This window comes from Eulemur rufifrons, chromosome 16, assembly GCF_041146395.1.
Source record: "Eulemur rufifrons isolate Redbay chromosome 16, OSU_ERuf_1, whole genome shotgun sequence".
In the NCBI taxonomy this organism is placed as follows: Eukaryota; Metazoa; Chordata; class Mammalia; order Primates; family Lemuridae; genus Eulemur; species Eulemur rufifrons.
Window position 1 is genome coordinate 87,132,129 of NC_090998.1, and position 21,450 is coordinate 87,153,578.

The following is a 21,450-nucleotide window of genomic DNA, read 5'->3' on the forward strand; positions in this document are numbered from 1 at the left end:
TTCCTTTGTTTTTTAACATGCTTCAGAGAAAGGTGCACGCAACAAACTTTGACTTAATCTTCGTCATCATTTTCATAGCAGCCAAAGGACGTCATTGCCCTTTTAAGGGACCCTCCCGCGTTTGTCTCTGAGCGGAAGTAACCACTCAGGGCTCCGGAAGTGACCTCAGAGCCCATCAGAAACATGGCCGCCAAGTGTTTTTCCGGAAGCGGTCACGGGCATCTCCGTGACGCAGAGCGAGTTAGAGCGTCCCGTGGGGTTTCTATGGTGTTGCTCTCAGCCCCCAGTCTCCCCGCTTCCTCTCCCGTCTGAGCACCGGGAACGGGAAGGTGGGCGGCGGGTCCTATCAGCGATGTAGACGCCGCTTGGGGGAGGGGTTAGGCGAGTAGGTGACGCTCTAGGCGAGCTCGTTTGCGTCTCTATGGTGCCGAGCGCTCCTGTGCGCTGCTCCCGCGCGTCGGGGCGGGCGTTGCCCCTTTAATCGGCGAAGGGCGGTGCCGAGGAGGTCCCGCGAGAGCTGCAGGGGGCGGGGGGCGGTGCCGAGGCTGGGGGTCCAAGGCGGATGGAGCCCGCGATGGAGCCGGAGACTCTGGAGGCGCGAATCAGTGAGTGTTCGGGAGGGGCGCGGGCCGGACCGGAACCGGAACCGGGGGCACGAGGCGGGCCCCTTCGCGACGAGGGCGGGGTACGAGGCGCCCCCTCCTCACGCCCCGCCCCCAGCTCGGCAGGGGCGGTGTCCGGAATCTGCCCCTCCGACCCTGGGGTGAAGGAAGACTACCCGCTGCGCAGCCCCGCAGAGGGATTGGGCGCCGCCCACCGATCCGATCTCTGGGCCGCGACCCCCGGGGGCAGTGAGCTGCGCCCAAAACCCCCGTAACGAAGAGAACAGTCTCCAACCCCCTGAGGCCCAGACTGCTCTACCGAGGAGCCCTCCAACTCATTCCCTTGGTCCCAGAGAAGGAGCAAGCAAGCAACCCCCAGGGCTACATCTCATACCCAGGAGGGAGGGACCCTACTTTCCTCAAGCCCCTAATCCTCCACTCTCTGGCCCTGCATGGTTTCCTTGAGCCTGCAACAACTCTGAGATTTGCTCATTCCCCTGTCCAGGAAGGAGGACCCACTGGCCCATTCTGATTCCTTCCGCCGCCCCTAATCTCTGGCCACACAGTGAGAAACCCCCAAATTTTACAAGCTTAGTAGGGTCCAGTCTCAGACCCCAAGTTCCCTGTCGCTGTCCTCAGCCCAGCCCTTCAGACCCCACACCTCCATCAAGGCTCCTTTCCCAGCTCTTCCTGAGCTTCCTCTAGAGACCTCTGCACCCCTTTTTCCTGTCTCTCCTCAGACACAGCTTCCTACAGCTCAGGCTTCCCAGCCTCCAAATCCTGCACCTGAGTTCCCTACCCCACAATGCTGATGATCCGCAGCTCTCACAACCTCACTCCAGGACTAGGCCCCTGAAAGCCTTGGCTGGCTTCTCTCTGGTCTAGTGACAGCTCTTTCCCAAGGCCTTAACTCCTCTTGCTGCTCTGTCTGTGCCAGGGCCTCCCGAGCAAGCTTTTGAGTCTCAGCCCTTTGAACCTGGGCACAACAGGCAGCTAGCTGTGCAGGGTGGTTTGAGGTCATAGCCAGCCCCTTTAAAGCCAGTCTTGAGCAGAGTTGGCCCCAGAACCACACTACTTCCATGGATGTTTCAGAGTTAGTCTGGCCAGCAGAGGCGGAGGGGTGGAAAGGAGGCACTCAGCAGCTATTGACTGTTTTTGACTGCCACAAGTGTCCAGGTCTCAGCAGCAACTTGGGGGGATGGGCAGGACCCTGGCTGAGTGATCTCAGACTGGCTGCAGGACTTAAGCTCTGGGTCATACAAAACAATCTCAGGTTTAGCAACAATGTGGATTTTCTGAGAGTCCAGAGAGTCCACAAACAGGCAGAAGTCTGGAACACCTGGGTTTGGCTGGCCCCTGATACCTTGGAGCTGAGCCTGGCTTCTCGTTTTCTTCTTCTTTGTATCTTAGCAAAATGGTAAGATCTTCCCTTGTAGAGGTTGGAGATAAAGAATAGCTTCTGGTAAGGTAAATTATAATATTGTCACCCTGTGGAGTGAGAGGGTGGAGTGACACCCTGTCATGAAACACCTCCCTGTGTCCCTGAGTGTTCTCCCCTGCTGTCTGCCAGGGAAAGTACTCCCCCCAGGCCTGGGGGTCAGGGGCCAGGGAGGTCAGTCAGTTCTTGGACCCAGAGGCCCTGCTTTAAGTCAGATGCAAGAGAGAATGCTGATGTCGCATGACACCAGTGCTTCCTCCTTGCTGGCTTCTGACTCGAGCAGTCTCTAGAATCAGTGTCTCTGCCCTCAGTCCAACTCATGTGTCTTTGACACTGTAAGGGACTTCCTGTTTTAGGGTCCCCCAACTGGGTGTCATTGAGTGGGCATTGATAGTCTCTTTCTATCTCCAGACTGGTGTTCCCTAGCCTTTGGCCATGTTGGAGGACTGGGAGGTAGTGCAAACAGTTACTCCTAGAGTGTGTGGGGGCGGGGGGCATATTCCCGGTATCCCCAGGTGGTCAACAGGGACTTCATTTCTCTAAGGGACTAGAGAGTCCTTGGGGCTCCTGGCACAAAGATTTGTACCCAGAGAGAAAATGCTTAATTCAGATCTCTGCTCAGCCATATCTCCTCAGAGAGTCCTCCCAGAGAGCAACCCCCTGCCCAACACTTTCTATACTTTCCCCCTGCACTGCTTTCCTTTATAGCATCTCACATCAGCGTGCAGTGTTCTGTGTGTGTTAATCTGAGTATTCACTGTTTCTCTTGCTGAGCCGTGAGCTTCAGCAGGGCAGGGATTTTATCTTGTTCACTGCTAGAGCCCCAGCACCCAGAATATTTATTGAATAAATATGAATTGAATGAATGGCTGCCAGGCACTGTGATCCCATGGCTTCGGGGTCCTGCCACAGCATCAGGCCCCAACTGGGCAGATACCAATGCCGGGTTCTCAGCCTCCTGTCCACAGATCCTTCTCTCTTCCACGCCTTGACTGGGAAAGGAGGAAGTTTAGTGACAGGCTGTGGAGTGAAAACGCAGTTCCAGCTACCCCTGTGGCCTCACCATGCATAATGTATTTTGTAGTCCAAAATCAGTCCATGTTTCACTCCACCTTTACAAGTAGGGAAATGGAGGTTCGGGTAAGGATGTGATCTACTTGACTGTTGTTTAACCAACATTGGGGATCACGGAGCCTCGTTTACCATCCTTCCCCTGTAGACTGTCTGCCCTTTCCTGGCGACCACCCATTCTAGATTCAGACTTCCCCAGAACCTCACCCTGCCTGCCCACAGCTGACCCCTCTTTCATTCATTCATTTGCCAAGGGGAGATGGGCATGGACATGAGTGCCTGGGATAGCAGGCTTGGGGACACAGAAGAGAGAACTGACTCAGCACTGCCACCTGGGGCAGGAGTGGAGAGTTAGGGAAGACTGCCTGGAGGAGGTGTTACGTGAGCTATTCCTAAGGAGAGAAGGACTTTCAGAACCCAGCATGATCCACACTCCCTACCTAGGCCCTTCATGCCCTGCCTGTGCTGTTATCCACCTCTTCTCTTCACACAGCCCTTGAGCTGCTCAGAGGCGAGCCCTCCCTGGCCTGGTTACCTCCTACCAGTCCCTGCTTGAGTGTTGACTCTTCTAGGAGCCTCCCCTTGGCCCCAGGCTGAACTGAGTCTCCTCCTCTGGGTTCCTGCAGCTCCTTTGCCTCCCTCTGTCACACTTTATTGAGAACCTAGCTTCCCTTGGCCTACTTCCCAGCTACACAGCTCCTTGAGCGTGGGACCATGGCTTTTTTCCCTTACCTCTGGATCTTCTCTGAGCATAAATCCCGTGAGAATTGTGGGGACGCTGTTCTCAGGAGCAGAATCGGAAGACATGCATGACAGGCGTACTTTGCTGCAGGGGAGGGGGGATGGGGAGGGGTGGAAGGACCCCTGAGCACAGTCTCTCAAAGTGAGGCCCCTCGGTGTTAAGCTGTGTGGGGAACCAGTGGACACGTGCTCATCTGTCCCTTTACTGTCCCTTTATGCGCTTGGAACGTCAGCACTCAGGCCTTGAGGCTGTCTGGGCAGGAGGTCGTGGCGGGGTGGTTTCCACATGCTCATTCACACACCTTTTCCCCCACTGACCAAACCACTGCCAAGGTGGGGAGTGGGAGAGCAGGGATCCCTCTGCCAGGCCACGCTGACCCATCTCCTCCTACAGACAGAGCCACGAACCCCCTGAACAAGGAGCTGAACTGGGCCAGCATCAATGGCTTCTGTGAGCAGCTCAACGAGGACTTTGAGGGGTAGGTGACCACCTCGTCTTGCTCACATACTCAACAGGACCCTCTGTGCACCTGTCATGCACAGCCCAGACCCTGGCCTCGGGCAGACTGAGACCCAGTTTTCATTCTTAATGCATTCACAAATTAATGATGATAGTGGGCACTTGGTACCCAGCGCCACTTTTGTGTTACCCTCTGAGGTGGGCCTTGCCAGATCCATTTTACAGGTGAAGAAATCAAGGCTTCAGGGGACTGAGCAGTTTGCCCCAGGATCTCAGAGAGAAAATGACAGTCCTGAGCTAATCACACCCCGGCCTGCCTGACCCACAGCTGGCACTTTGTCCAATTTGTTGGGAAGGGCCTCCCAGAGGGAGAGCTGCATGTTCCCAGCAGGGAGGAGGCCAGCAGGCCCTGTGCTCAAGGAAGAGCCGGCACTACCTACACTAGAATCAGATCACCTGGAGTGCTCGTCAAAGATGCACGTTCTTGAGTTATGTCCAAAAACGCAGACTTGACTCTCAGGCGGGGAGTGGACATTCCTAGCAGGCTCCCCAGCTGATGCCGAACTTTGGTGACTGCAGCTCTGAGTGCTCCGTCTCCACGCCCCCGCTGTCAGCGCAGGCGCTCCACTCGGGAGGCCTTGCAGGATGTGTGTGCTCTGGAGTCAGGTTGCTTGGGCATGAATCCCATCCCCTCTTTACCTGAGTGACCTGGGGCGAGTGACCGATTGCCTCTGAGCCTCAGTTTCTTCAGCTGTGGAGTGGGATCAATGGTGCTGCTCACCTCAGAGGTCAGGAGGGTTTCCTTGTCTACTTCACAAAGGTTAGGCAGGCAAATGCATGTGTGGCACCTCGCACATCGTCAGCGCTCGGTACCTATTAACTGTTACTGTCACTAGTGACGGGTCTTTTATAATCTGGTAGATGATGTCACCAACTCCACCATGATGCTGCTCTGACTTCCCCCAGCAGGACGTCCTTTGCCACCTTGAGTTCCCAGGGAACTGTCTGCCCATCTCTGTGCCACATCATCATGTTCTGCTCCCAGGCTGGCTCCTTCAAGGTTGTGGTCATCTCTCCATCCTTGTCCCAATGGCAAGCTGAGGACACGGCATGTCATAGTTCTTATTAAAGCCAGCCAAGGGGCCGAGGTCATGCCTTTTGAAGATCTCTGCTCTTCCACAATGCCAGGCCCATCCAATCCAGAGAGGGAGCTGGGCCTTTGTATATGCCCTGTGCCCTGCAAAAGCCTTGGAGGGCTGAAGTCCCAATGGGCTAGTATAGTGACCCACCCTAAAGTGACTAGGGCTCTGTGGCAATTCTGGCTCTGTTGTTCCTCCCACCTAGGCCTCCACTTGCCACCCGGCTGCTGGCCCACAAGATCCAGTCCCCGCAGGAGTGGGAGGCGATCCAGGCCCTGACGGTGAGAAGAAGGGGAGAGAGGGTGCCCTCTGTCCAGTGATCACATGATTGGCACCAGGGGAGGCCAAGAATGAAGTTCTTGGGGTTCTATAAGGCTCTTCTTTTTTTTTTTTTGAGACAGAGTCTCACTCTGTTGCCCGGGCTAGAGTGAGTGCCGTGGCGTCAGCCTAGCTCACAGCAACCTGAAACTCCTGGGCTCAAGCGATCCTCCTGCCTCAGCCTCCCGAGTAGCTGGGACTACAGGCATGCACCACCATGCCCGGCTAATTTTTTGTATATATATATATTTTAGTTGTCCATATAATTTCTTTCTATTTTTAGTAGAGACGGGGTCTCACTCTTGCTCAGGCTGGTCTCGAACTCCTGACCTCGAGCGATCCACCCGTCTCGGCCTCCCAGAGTGCTAGGATTACAGGCGTGAGCCACCGCGCCCGGCCAAGGCTCGTCTTTAGAGCCCAAGGGAGTTGTGCCATGGTGGCCCAGGATGGAGGTCTGAGCCAGCCCCTGACAGTCGCACAGCAGCCAGTGGGCTGGCCTCCCACCCCAGCCTCTGTACACTTAGGGCTCTTGTTGTGGGGTGGCCCCCTAGGGTCATCTGGTCCAGGGGTTCCCCGCTCCAGCCACACATCAGATGCCTGTCCAGGGGGCATGTTTAACATACTGAATCAGGGTACCACCCAGACCTGCTAAATCCAAACTCCTGGGAATCTGCATGTTTGTGAACTCCCTAGGTGTCCTACAGGAGCCAGCCCTGCCCTCCGTGGTCTCGGGACACAGGACAGCACCGTCCTTCCCATGGGGGTGTGAGGGGCGACTCCTGGGCTCAGGCCTGAGGTTTTGCATCTGTGTTGGCAGAAGAGGAGGGGTTCACTGCCTACAGTCTCTATTTTCTAAAAATAGAAAAAATTAGCCGGGTGTGGTGGAGTGCACCTGTAGTCCCAGCTACTCGGGAGGCTGAGGCAGGAAGATTGCTTGAGCCCAGGAGTTTGAGGTTGCTGTGAGCTACAGTGATGTCACTGCACTCTAGCCGGGGCAACAGGGTGAGACTCTGTCTCCAAAAAAAAATGAAAGTAAGAAAACAATGTACAAATGGTACTCTGTGGCCCAGGCCATGGAGGGGCTCCAGCATTGCCACAGCTTGGGCATGGCTGGGCACTGTAAGTTGTCCGAGTCTGCTCTGGGGGCTGATGGCCAGTTTCAGAGGCCTCGGTGAACCTCAGAATCTTCCGTCCTCGCAGGTCATTCCCTCCCTTCACAACGCCCACCGTTGGGCTTCTGGGCTCTGGCCAAGGTATGGGAGGGAGGCCGTCGCCTCTGATCCTCCCTAGGGGTTCCCCTCACAGTCCCACCTCCCTGCTCCAGGTGCTGGAAACATGCATGAAGAGCTGTGGCAAGAGGTTCCACGACGAGGTGGGCAAGTTCCGCTTTCTCAACGAGCTCATCAAGGTCGTGTCTCCCAAGGTGGGTGCTCCTAGCCCAAGCTCACACCTGCTCTTTTGGACATGGGTCAAGGAAAGAGGACCCTCAGATGGTGGAGTGACTCACTGCCCCTTTTCCTGGGGGCATCCTACTGGGGTGCCACCTCAGACCCAGTACAAACACAGGTCTCTGCTCACAGTCCCCTTCAGAGCTGATTCCAGGAAGCAAGTACTTCCCTGGGGTTTTGGGGAAGAGCGCGTCTAGGCTGACCGGTACCGGGACAGCCCTGGAGCTGCTGGGTACAAGGGAGAAATGGTTTCGGGGATACATACAGCTGGCCAGCTGCTTTCCCAGCACAAGCTGCTCTGGCCCTGAGGTCGCTCCCTGTGGACCTGGCTGCAGTGTCCCGCCTGGTCTCTGGCAGAAGGTCTCTTTGTCCCTACCACACAAGAGTGGCCTCCTTAGGTCTTATATCCAAAGCTGCAGACCTGAGTGATGGAGCCTGCCAACTCCAGATGGGCCACGTCCCTGGCATCTGGCCTGTGGTCTGAGGAATCCTACCACAGGCCATGAACAGTTCTTTCTTGAGACAGGGTCTTGCTATGTTGCCCATGCTGGAGCACAGTAGCTGTTCACAGGTGTGATCATGGTGTACTGCAGCCTTGAATTCTTGGGCTCACGTGATCCTCCCATTTCAGCCTCCCAAGTAGCTGGGACTACAAGCACGCACCCCTACACCCAGCACCAGTTTTTGGTGTTTCTTGGGTGAGAGCCTATCCCCTTGGCCCTTCCTTGCTCAGACTCATCCTCTGAGCAGAGCTGCTGAAGGACCCATCTGGCCCCCCATCCTCTCAGGAGTGGACTCTGGTGTGAGAGCCACTCCCCCAGCCCAGTTTGCTGCTGGGAGATTATGGGTGGGGGCCAGGGCCTCAGTTCCATGCTTGCCTCTTTCCTGGTCGGCCTGGGGGCCTCTGGCTCCTTCTTCCTGAGCTCTCAAGGTTAAGTATTCCATGAGCTGGCCACAAGCAGGTGCTGCGCTCTGGGCCTCTCCTGTGTCAGTTCTGTGTCCTCACATGGTGCCACTTAACAGGTGGGGAAACTGAGGCACAAAGGGCTGACATAGCTAGTGAGTAGCAAAGCTAGCAGGTGAACTCAGTCTACACCAGGCTGGTTGGGTGGGGATATGAGGACCCTGTAGGCCAGAGGGCTTCACAGGGGGTCCTGGGGAGGCAGCCAGGGTTGGGCTGGGCTTGGGGCTGGAGTGGCTGGGGCCAGGCAACGTCAAAGGCCTCCCCTTCGCTGCATCCCTGAAGTACCTGGGCTCGCGGACGTCGGAGAAGGTAAAGAACAAAATCCTGGAGCTGCTCTACAGCTGGACGGTCGGCCTGCCTGAGGAGGTGAAGATCGGGGAGGCCTACCAGATGCTAAAGAAACAAGGTGAGGCGCCCAGAGCGTGGGTGTGACCGGCGTCTCCCTCCTCTGCTCCCTGAGCTGGGCTCAACAGCTTCAGGGGCTTCTGGGCCAGCAAGGTCATGAGTATATCCTTTAACCTCTTGTGACCATATGGCCAGTGGGGCCTTTTCGTGGCTCCGCCTGAGGCTAGCTTGGGTGAAAAGAAGATGTGTCTGGCCAAGTTTCCTCACAGAGAATAGCCTCAAATATGGGTGCCCATACCCCTCCCCCATACAATCTGGCATGGCAGGTCGGGAGCAGGCCTGGCCCGCCGGAGCCCAGAGCCAGCGGGCTGGAGAAAGACTGGCCTCCCCTTCTGTCCTACCCTTGCCCGCGCCCTGTCCCTGTCTCATCCCCTGCCCCTGGGCCTGGAACCTGTTGACAGCCTTCCTGACACCCGTCTACCCCAGGAATTGTGAAGTCCGACCCCAAGCTTCCAGATGACGCCACCTTTCCCCTTCCTCCTCCACGGCCCAAGAATGTGATCTTTGAAGATGAGGAGAAATCCAAGGTGAGACTCCAAGGAGACACAGATGGGGACTCCAGGGCCCACCTAGCGCTCAGTGGATTCTGGCCCCTGGCTGCCCTGTCCTCAGCCTTTGGAGCAGAAGCTCAAGCTGAGCACGGCCTCTGTTCATTGAGCAGTTACTACATGCTCGGTATGTCCCGTACAGCGTTGCTGCATTTAATTAACACTGGAGTGGTGTGAGTGTGCCTGGGGTCCCTAGCGTTGGTTTCAGGGCATTTCATAGGTTGAGCAAGAGTTTATATATCTTTATGTCTTTGACCCGTTCGATAATATATTAGCTTTTTGTTGAAGCACATGCTCATGGGTAAGAAGTTAAACAGCACAGGAGGAGGTAAGATTAAAATAAGGATTAGAACAAGGAGGTAAAAGTGAAAGCTCCTCTTCCCAGTTCCAGCCCCAGAGGGTAGCCACTGCTAAGAATCTCAGATTGTCCCATGGCCACCTTATCAGGCGGCAGTAAGTTCTCACCATTTCACAGAGAGCTTAAGTAACTCAGGTCCCACAGCTAGGAAATAGGGAGCCAGAGTGTGACCCCAGGCTTCTGCCCCTGGTCCAGGTGCTGTCTTCACAGCCACACCCTTCTGTCTCTGCAGATGCTGGCCCGCCTGCTCAAGAGCTCCCACCCCGAGGACCTCCGCGCGGCCAATAAGCTCATCAAAGAGATGGTGCAGGAGGTAAGAGCCGAGCTGGGAGCCCAGGGAGCAGCAGTATGGGGAGATTGAGCAGGGCCACCAAGGCGGGCTGTGTGTGTCTGTGCATGCAAGGAGCCCTATAGTGACACAGCTGAAGGGCTGTCACAGCAGGGAAAGCTGACTGATGCTGGGGGACCAATGTGTGGAGGGAGGAATTTCCCAGCAGCCCTGGATGGGCTTCTGTGAGGCCGGCTGCCTCTTCCACAAAGATAACAAGTGAATTAGGCCTTGGTATGTGTTTTTAAAATATATTCGTAAGTATGTATGCATGTACATAAAGAGAGGGAATAGATGTTTAATGTGTAAGTAAACACGTGTTGTGGGTGCCTGTTGAATTTATCGATAATGGTAAGTCATCAGAAAAGGTTGTAGGTCAGTAGTGAATAGCACAGATGAGGCGCTATAAAACATTCCGGCTTGACGCTCCCAGACTTGGGGTTAACAACAGGAGAATAAATTCAGATGGCAGCCACCACGAGGGCAAGGGCTGCCAAGCAGACACCCTGGAGCAGGAGGCAGCCCCCGGCTCACCTGTCTGAGATACCCCCCCAGCCGCAGCCCAGTGTAGCTTGATTGTCAGATATTTTTTTCTTTGAAGATGATCCAGAAATCTGGATATTTGCATGAAATCTCCCAATTCACTAATGACAGCAGCCACTTCAAACTTTTTTAAAATGCTTAAGTGGGACTGGGTGCAGTGGCTCACACCTATCATCCTAGCACTCAGGGAGGCCAAGGCAGCAGGATCACTTGAAGTCAGCAGTTCAAGACCAACCTGAGCAAGAGTGAGACCCTGTCTCTACTAAAAATAGAAAAAATTAGTCAGGCATGTTGGCACTTGCACGTAGTCCCAGCTACTTGGGAGGCTGAGGCAGAAGGATCGCTTGAGCCCAGGAGTTTGAGGTTATAGTAAGCTATGATGACGCCAGTACACTTCAGCCTGGGTGACAGAGCGAGACTCTGTCTCAAAAAAAAAAAAAGTGTGAGTGGGCCCAAAAGAACCTGCCTGCTCATTCACGGTAGGAGATGAGTCTGGTTGGTGGGCAGGTTGGCACAGGGATAAGCGTGGGTCCCACACTGACTGTGCCAAGCGCTCCTCTGGGGTCTCCTGCAGCAGGCTTTGCAGAGGGCATGCCCAGCGCACACATGAAGGTGGTGTTTCTGCCAGAGGGTCAGGGGGCAGAAGTTCGAGGTTGTCTTGAAGGGCCAAGCTGCACGCTCTTGATAGCCAAGGGGAGGGAGGCATAGTCCCTTTCAAGGAGGGTGATTCTGTCAGGTGGCATAGCACGTGCCCACCTTTCACTCTGCAAGGGAGGGGCATGCACAGTGAGAGGAGGGAGCAAGGGGTGGTGGGGTCACTTCCTACAGCAGCCTTTAAAGGCATGGGCTCCCTCCGTCTCCCAGGCACTGACAGACACTGCGAGGGTCCCTGCACTCATTTCTAGGTTGTACTTGGTGACCATGAAGGTCCCCTTTCACTGTAAAGTACAGGAACCTCCTTTCAAGAGACAAATGCAAGGGATTGGGCGTGGTGGCTCACGCCTGTAGTCCCAGCACTTTGGAAGGCTGAGGACAGAGGACTGCTTGAGGCCAGGAGTTTTGAGGTTACAGTGAGCTATGATCAGGCCACTGCACTCCAGCCTGGGTGTGACAGAGGGAGACCCTGTCTCTTTAAAAAAAGAATGGACCAAAAAAAAAAAAAAAAAAAGGACAAACACAGGGAGGGCAAGAGTCACTTAAAACCTAAAAGGTGTAGGTCTAGGGCCCTTGTCTGTCAGAAGCACCTGGTTAGAGTGTTGGAAACCCAGATTCCCAGGCCATCCCTGGAGATTCTCATGGGCTTGTGCAGAGGCCTGGGTCCAGAGGGCACTGGCAGGAGGAAGAGGAAGTGACCATAGGGTTGGCAGAGGGCTTCTTGGACCGGAGTGCCCTATTCTCGGCATGGGGGGCTCTAAGCAGGACATGAAGAGCCGCACCCCAGAGTCTAATCTCACAGCCAGCCAGCCCTCCCCCGGACCCCCAGCATACACTCCCCAGAGTGGTGGGGACAGTGCCTGGCTCCAGCCCGATGCAGGTTCTCGGGCCATTGGCCAACGTGTCCCCAGGACCAGAAGCGGATGGAGAAGATCTCAAAGCGGGTGAATGCCATCGAGGAGGTGAACAACAATGTGAAACTGCTGACGGAGATGGTGATGGGCCACAGCCAGGGCAGCGCAGCTTCGAGCAGCAGCGAGGACCTCATGAAGGTGCGCCTGCCTCTTCCCCACTGCTTGCCACTGCAGAGCCCCCGACCCTGACCTGCCACCCTGCTGCCCCCAGGAACTGTACCAGCGCTGTGAGCGGATGCGGCCCACGCTCTTCCGACTGGCCAGCGACACAGAGGACAATGACGAGGCCTTAGGTGAGCCCAGGGCAGACTCCGGCCCAGGTCCAGCCCCATCAGCCCACCTCCCCCATTTCCCGCTCAGTAACTGCAGTTGGAAGCAGCCACCACCAGGGGGCCCCCTTCTCCAGCACTGACCTTGGGTTTCTCCATGTTGAGGATGGAGAGATCAGGGGTGACTGCGCCCTTGAGAGACGCCGTGGGCCAAGCCCCTTCACAGGCATCTCATTCACTGCCCACAAGCTGCACAGGAGGGAGGATCGTCCCCATTTCTCATCTGGGGCTCAGGGAGGGAAGTGACTTGCCCAGATCCCAGAGCAGATCAGTGGCACAGCCAGGGTAGACTGCGGGCCCTCCGCCTCCAGACACCCCCCTGGTAAAGGTGAGCAGTTCCAGAGCTGAGCCTGATGGCTTCTGCCAGGGCCACGTGCCAAGTTCTTTTCCTTGCTCTCTGCCTGGGCAGCAGCTGGGCCATCTGCTCCCCTTGTTCAGCAGGAGCTCCCCCCACACCCCCCATGTGCCAAGTACCTGGGCCCCACCCAGGAGGCTCTGCCCAGATTACCCTGAGCCCTGGCACCCAAGGAGGCAAGGCTGGTGAGGGCCCAGGTGGTGCCAGGCACTGTTCTAGGCCCTCGGGGATGTGGCAGTGATCAAAGTTGACAGAAACCTTCTCGTGGAGCTTGTAACTTTGTCAGAGGGTGGGAAGTGGCATAGCGGAAAACAAGCAGGGTGGGGATGAGGTGGCACAGGGGTGGAGTTAGGGAAGGCGACTGAGGTGACTCTTGGGAGAAGACCTGAGTCTGAAGGTGGTAAGGGATAAAGCCAAGCGGAGATCCAGGGGCAGCCAGACAGCAGAGCTGGTCAGAGCCCTGGAGGCGGAGTGTGCCCGGTGTGTTCTGGGACAGCCTAGGCGGTGTGGCAGGGAGTGCACGAGGGGCGGGTGGGAGGTAGCAGAGGGCTGGAGTCTGAGCAGCCAAGATGGGGTGGTCCCCTGCCCCTCCCCTTACACACAGGCTGGGATGGATGTGGGGTGCTCATCTCCCCGATGACCACGGGCTCCCCATTCCTCAGCCTGGCTTCTCCCTTCCTTACTGTTCCAGCGGAGATCCTGCAGGCCAATGACAACCTCACCCAGGTGATCAACCTGTACAAGCAGCTGGTGCAGGGCGAGGAGGTCAATGGTGATGCCGCAGCCAGCTCCATCCCTGGTGAGGGTGGCAGGAGAGTACGGGCAGAGTGCTCCCAGGGCTGGTGGGTGACTGCAGGGTGACCCTGGCCCCTTAAGATGGGGACGGGCCCGGGGAGGGAGCTGGGGGTGAAGTCTGTGCCAGGCCTGCAGCTGTAGGGGAGGAAGTCTGCATGTGGGATGGAGGAGAGGGCGCCAGGGATTTGGCAGGGCCTGCAGAAGAAGGAAGGCTTTTCTTTCATTTGACAAATCTGGCACCTGTTGTGTGGGGCTAGATGACACCCCCCAGGCTGATTTAATTATGGGAAAGACTTGGCTCTAATAAGGGTAAATGACAGCCCTGGGGGATCACAGAAGAGGTTAGATTTGGCTCTGTTAGGGAGAGGGGGGGTGGCGCTACACAGCAGTGGCGGAGTGTAAGCAGGGCCTTACAGGGTAGGTAGCAGTTTGCCATGTAGAGATAAGAAGGAAATACTCTGGACAGAAATACCACCCTGTACCAAAGAAAGGGCCTGGTGAGCGGATTCCAGGCAAGGGCTGGTGTGGCCGGGAAAGGGGCGCAGGAGGCCAGATGTGAAGGGGAGGGGACAGGTGTTGCTGCCTCGCAACCTCTGTGGACTCCAGGAGCCAGTGTCCTCTGCTTGGGGCTTGCCAGACGCTTCTTTCCCACCCCAGGGAGCACCTCGGCCCTGCTGGACCTCTCAGGCCTGGACCTCCCTCCTACGGGCACCACCTACCCAGCCATGCCTACCCGCCCTGGCGAGCACGTGAGCCCTGAGCAGCCCAGCGCCTCAGTTTCCCTGCTTGACGATGAGCTCATGTCTCTGGGTGAGAAAGGGGCCAGGCCCAGAGGAGGGTGGGCTCAGTGGCAGGTGGGGTGTGACGCCCACAGCATACCTTGCAGCTTCCAGAGCACCAGTGTCACGTACTCCACATGTGACTCCCGTGGAGGACGTGGGATGGGCATGAGGACCCTTTCACAGCGAGGGAAGCCGAGGCTCAGGGGAGTCAAGGAGCTTGTCTGAGGTCAGACAGTCGAAGGGCAAGGCTGGCCAGCCTCTAAACCAGCCTCTGGCAAGCCAGCCACACTCAGGCTCCGGCAGCCCGAGGGCAAAGCAGGGCATTTCCCTCTCACAGGTTAGAGCCTAGCATTGGGAGCTGTCCAGGCAAAAGTGCAGCTATTTCTTCTCCCACTGAGAGGAAACAAGGGAGAGCTCTGGGCTCCGCAGGACCCAGAAGCCCCAGAGAAACCTCGGCCAGAACACAGGCCCATGTGAGCCTCGCTGGTCCGAGGCCAGGCCTGCTGTTACTCCCAGGCAGGCTCGGGGCTCCAGAGCCCAGCAGGGGACCAGGCTCACCCCCGGGAAGAAGCAAAGCAGTCCCGGCTGGCCAGAGTGCTTTCAGGTTTCCAGCTTCTCCCAGATGCAGCGGCCCCATCTGACGCTTAGGTGCAGAATAGGGTAATAGCCTCCTCATAATGGCGGCTGAAGGTACGAAAAAACGGGTGTTGGGGCCCTGTCGCGGGAATCTCGAAGGATATATGGGGGAGCTGTAACTTGGAAGCCAAGAGTCAGACCATGGTCTCCTGAGCCAGTCTGAAGTAAAAACCAAACATGAAGGCCTTGAAGAAGCACTGGGGGTCCCTGGGGTCCCGGGCAGGGTCTGCCCAGCATTCAAGGAGTGCACTGCTTCTTGTAGCAATCCTCGCAGCCACCACGGAGACAGGTGCTGCGAATAGCCCCACTTTACAGATGCGGAAATCGAGGCTTAGAAAGGCTGGGGGACTTGCACGGATAGGGCTCCAGGGTCTTTACTAAGCACTCTGATTCTGCAGCCACACTTTGAGCCCCTCTACTGCTCTGTCCCATTGTCCATAAGCAAGAAAAGGGAAACAAGGACTTGGCGGGAGGAGGGAGAGGTGAAGGGGGAAGACGGGCCAGGTTGTGAGCTCCCTTTGTGGACCCGAGAGCCAGCGCCCTACCGAAGAGGCTGGCTTATGAACCCCACTCAGCTGTCTCCTCTTCATTCAAAGCCAAGGGGTAACTAGGGAGCGGGGACCCTTACCCCATTCTACAGAGGGGTAAAGGATGGTCTGGTGACAAGAAAGCTCACACAGGGCTCACCTTCCCCCGCAGAGCCAGCCCTGTACAGCAGCTGCCAGTTGGTGGGTGGGGAGAGAATGGCAGGACCACTGGCTCTAGCACGTGGCTGTAGCAGAGCTGCCTCCGCATGACAAGTGAGGTGTGCTTTGCACTTCCTGTCCCTGAGTTGCTTCAGCAGAGCCCTGAGCCTCCAGCTTCCTTCTGGTTTGATCTCGAAGGCAGAGTGCGGGCATCAGAGCAGAGGTGCCGGGGCAGCATGCAGCCCGGCGCTGGCAGTGAGGAAGCCTGGGGCCACAGAGGGGCCTTGTCCTAACTGGTCTCCATGGCAGGAAGGGTGAGGGGTGCGGACAGGGATCCTGTCAAAGAGGGTGTTCCCGACACTGTTCAGGCGCTTCGGATGTATCTGATTTAGTACAGCCATCCTCTAACAAAGATGCTGCTGTTGTCTCCATTCTACAGATGAGGCTGAGTCACCAGCCCAAGGTCGCACAGCTGTGGCAGAGCTGTATTCAAACTCTGGCAATCAGGCCATGCTCTGCCCAAGTCTGGAGTCTGCCACTTTCCAGCTGTGTGACCTTGGGCAGGTTACTTAACCCCTCTGAGCATCCATTTCCTTGTCCCTAAAAGAGGGCTGGGAACCCCACCCCTGTCTTTTAAGGTTGCTTGAGGATTAAGCAAGACCAGCATCTGAAGGGTCTTACACATCAGGCGCATAATAAGTGTTAGCAGTTGCAACTTTGTTATCTCGTCTCAAAGAGATGCTTCTAGAAGAAGAGACCCACCTGTCACAGCTTCCTGGCGCCGTTGCCTTTGCCTGTCAGCACTTCAATTTGGATCTCGCTTATTCAGGATTTGCTAGAAACGGGATGACTTGTCTTTCTAGGTCAAATCGGGAGTGAACTTGGCTGGGGCATTCCAGGGCAGGCAGAGGTCAGGCTGGCTGGTGACCTGCTGCCTCCCGATCTGCAGGCCAGTTCGCAGGCCATCCCGAGGGTCCCCCAGCCCTCTTTGCCACCAGTCAGCCTAGCTGGCACATGCAGGGCTAACAAGGCCTCCAGACTCTGCTCCAGGCCAACATGTCATACACGTGGGGACACGGCGGCTCAGCCAGCACAGTGCCTCGGCCAGGCTTGCAGAGTTGGTCATCAGGCAGGCACAGAGCTTCTCCCTGCTCGCCTGGGTCGATGAGGAGAAGCTCTTCCTCTCCCCAGCATCCCAGCCCCAGCTGTCAGCTGCAGCTCATGAGCGAAGACTGAAGTCCTGATGTCAGTGGTGGTGTTGGCTTTTGAGTGGCCTTGCCAGGAAGAGGGAAGCATGTGCAGGGCTGGCAGAATCCTTGGTTTCTAGTTCTGCTCTGCTGCTGGTTCCCTCTGAAAGTGCGGGTTTCTCCCCTCTGAGCTGAGCCTCCCAGAAAGGGTGGAGGCAGCCAGGGAGCCCCAAGCCGGCACCCACTGCCCCTCGGCTCTCTGGCAGTGGGTCAGCCCCGCTCTCTCACCTCTGTCCTGCTTTCCCCCCAGGCCTCAGCGACCCCACACCCCCTTCAGGCCCAAGCTTGGATGGTACTGGATGGAACAGCTTCCAGGTAGGAGGGGACCAGAAACTAGCCTGGCCTGTCCCAGTCCCAGGGCAGGGCAGGTGGAACAAGCAGCCTGAGGGGAACAGTGAAGGGACAGCTGGGCTCTGTGCTGGAGGGCCCTGGGCAGGGGAGGGCCCGGGGATGGAGGCACCCACCCAGGGTAGGGGAAAGCAGGCGGTCCTCTCCTTGCCTCCAGCTGCATCTCCCCCAAGTCTCAGCCTTTGGGGTTGAGATGGGCATTCCCTCCTCCTTTCCCTTCAGAGTGACTTTTTGAGGTCCCTGGAACGTAGAACCTCCAACTAACCAGGCCTGACCACCCTGCATCATGGACAGGGATGGTCTGTGGTGCCCATCTCGGTGGCTGCTTTCCCAGACATCACCTGCAGGGCAGGGAGGGGGCCTCAGGGCAGGATCTGGTGACCCTGACACCTTCAGACAGCGCCACCCACCTGTATCCTTTGCCCACAGTCATCTGATGCTGCAGAGCTCCCAGCCCCCGCTCCGGCCCAGGCCCCCATGGACAGCCGGTCCCCAGTGCAGATGTCCCTGCCGGCCAGCAGTGGTCTGGATGACCTGGACCTCTTGGGGAAGACACTCCTGCAGCAGTCACTGCCCCCGGAGTCCCAGCAAGTGCGGTGGTGAGGGTGCCCCGGCTGGCACGGGGGGTTGGGGAGCACTCCCTGTTCCCACGAACCAGCAGCTTCTCCTGGGCATGCCCTGGCCCAGCCCCAGCAGGGAGAAGCTCATCGCTGGTTTGTTCCAGGAGCAGCAGGTGCTGAGCACTTGGCTCTGGGGACACAACGTGACCAAGGCAGGCTCAGTGCCCATCTCATAGAGCATGGGGTTTGAGAGAGAAAGGGGACCTGTGCCCACTCACATGGCTACCCCCAAGGCATTCCAGCCCCTAGAGAAAGGCCAGAGACCCAGAGGACCAGCAACAGGGAGGACACAGCCGGAGGGGCAGGTGGGGTAGGGGGTGGAGAGAGAGAGCAAGGGCTGCCTGTCCTAAAGGTGAGGAGACCCCAGGCCACAGAGACAGCCATGTGTCAGGGACAGAGCCGAGAAGCCCACCCTTTCCTATGCCCCTGATCTCTTGGCCACCAAAGAATCACTTCTTAATGCACTGTCCCCCAATAAGGGAGAAGCAGCAGCCAGCCCCCCGGCTCACACTCCGGGACCTGCAGAATAAGAGCAGCAGCTGCAGCTCCCCCAGCTCCAGTGCCACCAACCACCACACCGTGTCCCCAGAGCCCCCTGGGCCTCTGCAGCAGTCCACGCCGACTGAGCTCTCACTGGCCAATATCACTGTGCCCCTGGAGTCCATCAAGCCCAGTGAGTAGGGCTGCGGGCGGGTACAGGAGCTCGCTCTGGGAGGCAGGGGGAAAGCAGCGCTCTCCCGGCCCTGCCACTGGCCGGCTCAGTGGAGAACTCTGAGCAAGGCTCTCCCCTTCCAGGACTCAGTTTCCTCATGTACCCCAGAGTGATTGCAAGACTGTTTTATAAACTCAAGGGTTACATAGGGAAGAGGACTTCTTAGTGCTAGACCCACCCCCCTTCCCCAGGAAGGCAAGGGCCAGGACGCAGGTTTGGGTTCTCTCCAAGAATATAAAACTGAACTGTGATAAAGATCCAGGTCCCAGGCTGGGGCTGTTCCTGCCCAGGAGCAGTAGGGGACCACTGCCTAGCACGGGGCCCTGGACAGGTGAGGACTGCTGGCTTGTCCCTCTCTGTGAGCTCCCTGTGACCAGAGACATCACACCCTGTGTCCCTGGGAGGTAGAGGCGCCCTTCTTTGACCAGTAGTAGGACCCTGAGCTCAGAGAGGGGGAGTGACTGTAGCATGGTCACGCAGCAAGAGCACGACCCTCACCCACAGTCCCATACTCTGGCACTCCAGGAAGTGGCCACACAGCACTAGGGGAGCCCAGGCTGTGACCTGGCTCCAGGGTGGGTGTGCTGCCTCCATCATCAGACTGGAGGTTCACCTGCCGCCTCTGGGTGCTAGCCTGTACCCCTGACTGCACTGCTGCCCAGAGTCAAGGCGAGGCCTGAGTGAGGGCTTTGCTCAATCCCAGCGGAGGAGCCGGCGCCTGATGTGAGCTGGGGGTGGGGGCTGGGCGGATGTGTGTGGGTGCAGCTGCCCCATCGCCCTCCCACCCTTCTCCCCGCAGGCAGCATCTTGCCCGTGACCGTGTATGACCAGCATGGCTTCCGCGTCCTCTTCCACTTTGCCCGTGACCCGCTGCCTGGGCGCTCCGATGTGCTGGTGGTGGTGGTTTCCATGCTGAGCACTGCCCCCCAGCCCATCCGCAACATCGTTTTCCAGTCAGCTGTCCCCAAGGTGACATGGGCATCGTGAACAGGGCATGCCTCCGTCCTCTCAAGGCAGGGCGATTTGGGCTTGGTGGGGAGCTAGCTGGCAGGGCGCAGGATCTCCCGTCCTTGCTGGGCAGTTGGGGTAGAAGGGACCCATGGGACAGAACCCAGGACCCCTGGCGGGGAGCTGGCAGACTGGGCCTGGTTGCTCAGGGAGTGGGGAGAGCAGCCAGGGCTAGCTGTACCCCTCCTGCCCACCCCCTACAGGTCATGAAAGTGAAGCTACAGCCACCCTCAGGCACAGAGCTGCCGGCGTTTAACCCCATCGTCCACCCCTCAGCCATCACCCAGGTCCTGCTCCTTGCCAACCCCCAGAAGGTGAGGGGCCCAGCTATGACGGGGCGGTGCTGGGGTGGGGCCTCCTCTCCTGTTCTGACCCCTGTGCCTTCGCCGTCTCTGCCCCAGGAGAAGGTTCGCCTCCGCTACAAGCTCACCTTCGCCATGGGCGACCAGACCTACAACGAGATGGGGGATGTGGACCAGTTCCCCCCGCCCGAAACCTGGGGGAGCCTCTAGAATAGAGGGGCTGGGGAGAGGGGGGGGCAGAGGAACTGGACACTGTCCAGCCTGGGCGGGAGGCTGTGGTGGCCAAGGACCCTTTGCTCCTCGTGGCCATTTACCCCAGGCCTGGTGCTTCTCCCCTCGCCCCTGTGGCCCTCCTGCCTTGCCTCCTCCCTGGCTGAGCCGAACCCAGCAGGAGGCTGGGCCTGGGCCTGCACTGCTGGGGGTCTCCATCAGCAGCCAGAGCCTGGAGCAGGGAGGGGCTGTGGGGCCCTGGAAGAACTTGGGGTCGTGGGAAAGAAGCATGGCTGTGGGGGAAGGGCCAGGACCTCAGGCCCAGCCCCAACCCCAGCCTGGGCTGGGGTCTTCCCCGCCTGTCTCTTATGCCTTATGGGAAGGCCCAGCCATAACTTGGGGGCCGAGCTGGAGCTGGGGACCAGCTCGGGCCTCCTCCATAGGAACCCAGTAACTGGGGGGTGACACCTGCACCCCTAACTGTTTGCACTCTCTGGTGTGTGGTTTGACTCTCTGCTTTTCTTCCGGAGCGACCCTGTGGTCACAGTCTACAGGGAAGCCCCACCTGGCCCCCACTCCTCCTGGGGGTCTCCCTTTGCCATCAGGCCCCGAGGGTGGGGGCCCGAGGGTGATGCCAGAGGTGGGTGGCCCCAGCGGGAGGCTGCGGGGTGCCTGGAGTTCTCAGTGTGTCTCCATTCATTGGCCTCCACTGGGGCCTCCTGTGGGTGTCTCACGTCTGTCTATCCGTCTGTCCACGGTCAGAAGTGGGGTCAGTGTGTGCGTGAGAGCAGGAGTATTTATGAAAATAAAACATCCTTTTTCCTGGACCAGCTGCTCTTGTGGCCCTTCTGAGGTGGAGGGAGACAGGAGGGGTCCAGGAGTTGGGGCTCCCTGGGGCTGCCCTGTAGACCTCGCTGCTTCCATCTTTGGAGGTCAGGCCATGGTCGTCCGCCCCACCACCCCTGGGCCCTGCGCCGGAAGAGGCCCTGCTCAGGGGCCTGTGGCCAGGGCTGAGTCACCAAAGAGGGCCCTGGGCTGTGGCGGACCAGAGTCGTCCCAGCTGGAAGTGAGCAGCCGCCAGGGCCTGCCAGGAACCCCAGCTGCTGCAGACGCTGAGGAGGGGGAGTCCCCTGGCTGCTCACAACTTCCTCCTGCTGCGCTCAGCCTCAAAACACAACCACGATGCTGCACCACCCCAAGGTCTGTGCTCAGCTTCTCCCTTTCCCCAGGGGCTGCTCGCAGGAAGCAGGGCACCAATTGCAGCTTGTTCCAGAACAGGCCCCTCGACCCTGAGCTGGGCCCCTGCCACTCCCAGCTGCAGCTCAGTCGCTCCTCGTGTATCAGGGTCTTCTCTAACTGGGGGCTAGGGTCCAGGCTCGGGGCATGGCTTAGAGGCCACCCAGCTGGGAGAGTCCACCAGCGTGGAGCAGAGCAAGGGGGAGTCGGTGGGGGATGGTCCGTGTTGTGTGGAAGCCCAGCCCTGCACCTG

The 21,450-nt window shown here is 58.1% G+C and overlaps 1 protein-coding gene across 5 annotated transcripts; it reads left to right on the forward strand.

The window, feature by feature from the left end:
• Positions 1-211: 211 nt before the first annotated feature.
• Positions 212-20,788, forward strand: GGA1 (golgi associated, gamma adaptin ear containing, ARF binding protein 1). Of its 5 annotated transcripts, none has more exons than XM_069489408.1 (17): positions 212-605; positions 4,247-4,331; positions 5,657-5,767; positions 7,075-7,192; positions 8,464-8,587; positions 9,013-9,113; positions 9,725-9,805; positions 11,929-12,069; positions 12,143-12,224; positions 13,307-13,414; positions 14,068-14,220; positions 17,012-17,076; positions 17,539-17,708; positions 18,209-18,402; positions 19,241-19,410; positions 19,653-19,763; positions 19,851-20,788. In XM_069489408.1, exons 1-17 carry the CDS (start codon positions 563-565, stop codon positions 19,959-19,961), a joined length of 1,968 nt encoding a protein of 655 aa, XP_069345509.1. In that variant the 5' UTR covers positions 212-562; the 3' UTR covers positions 19,962-20,788. The 5 variants fall into 5 exon arrangements, with proteins under 5 accessions (XP_069345509.1, XP_069345510.1, XP_069345513.1 ...); XM_069489409.1 differs by having other exon boundaries at positions 5,657-5,732; positions 7,094-7,192; XM_069489412.1 differs by having other exon boundaries at positions 5,657-5,732; positions 7,094-7,192; positions 17,539-17,700; positions 18,213-18,402.
• Positions 20,789-21,450: the final 662 nt, after the last annotated feature.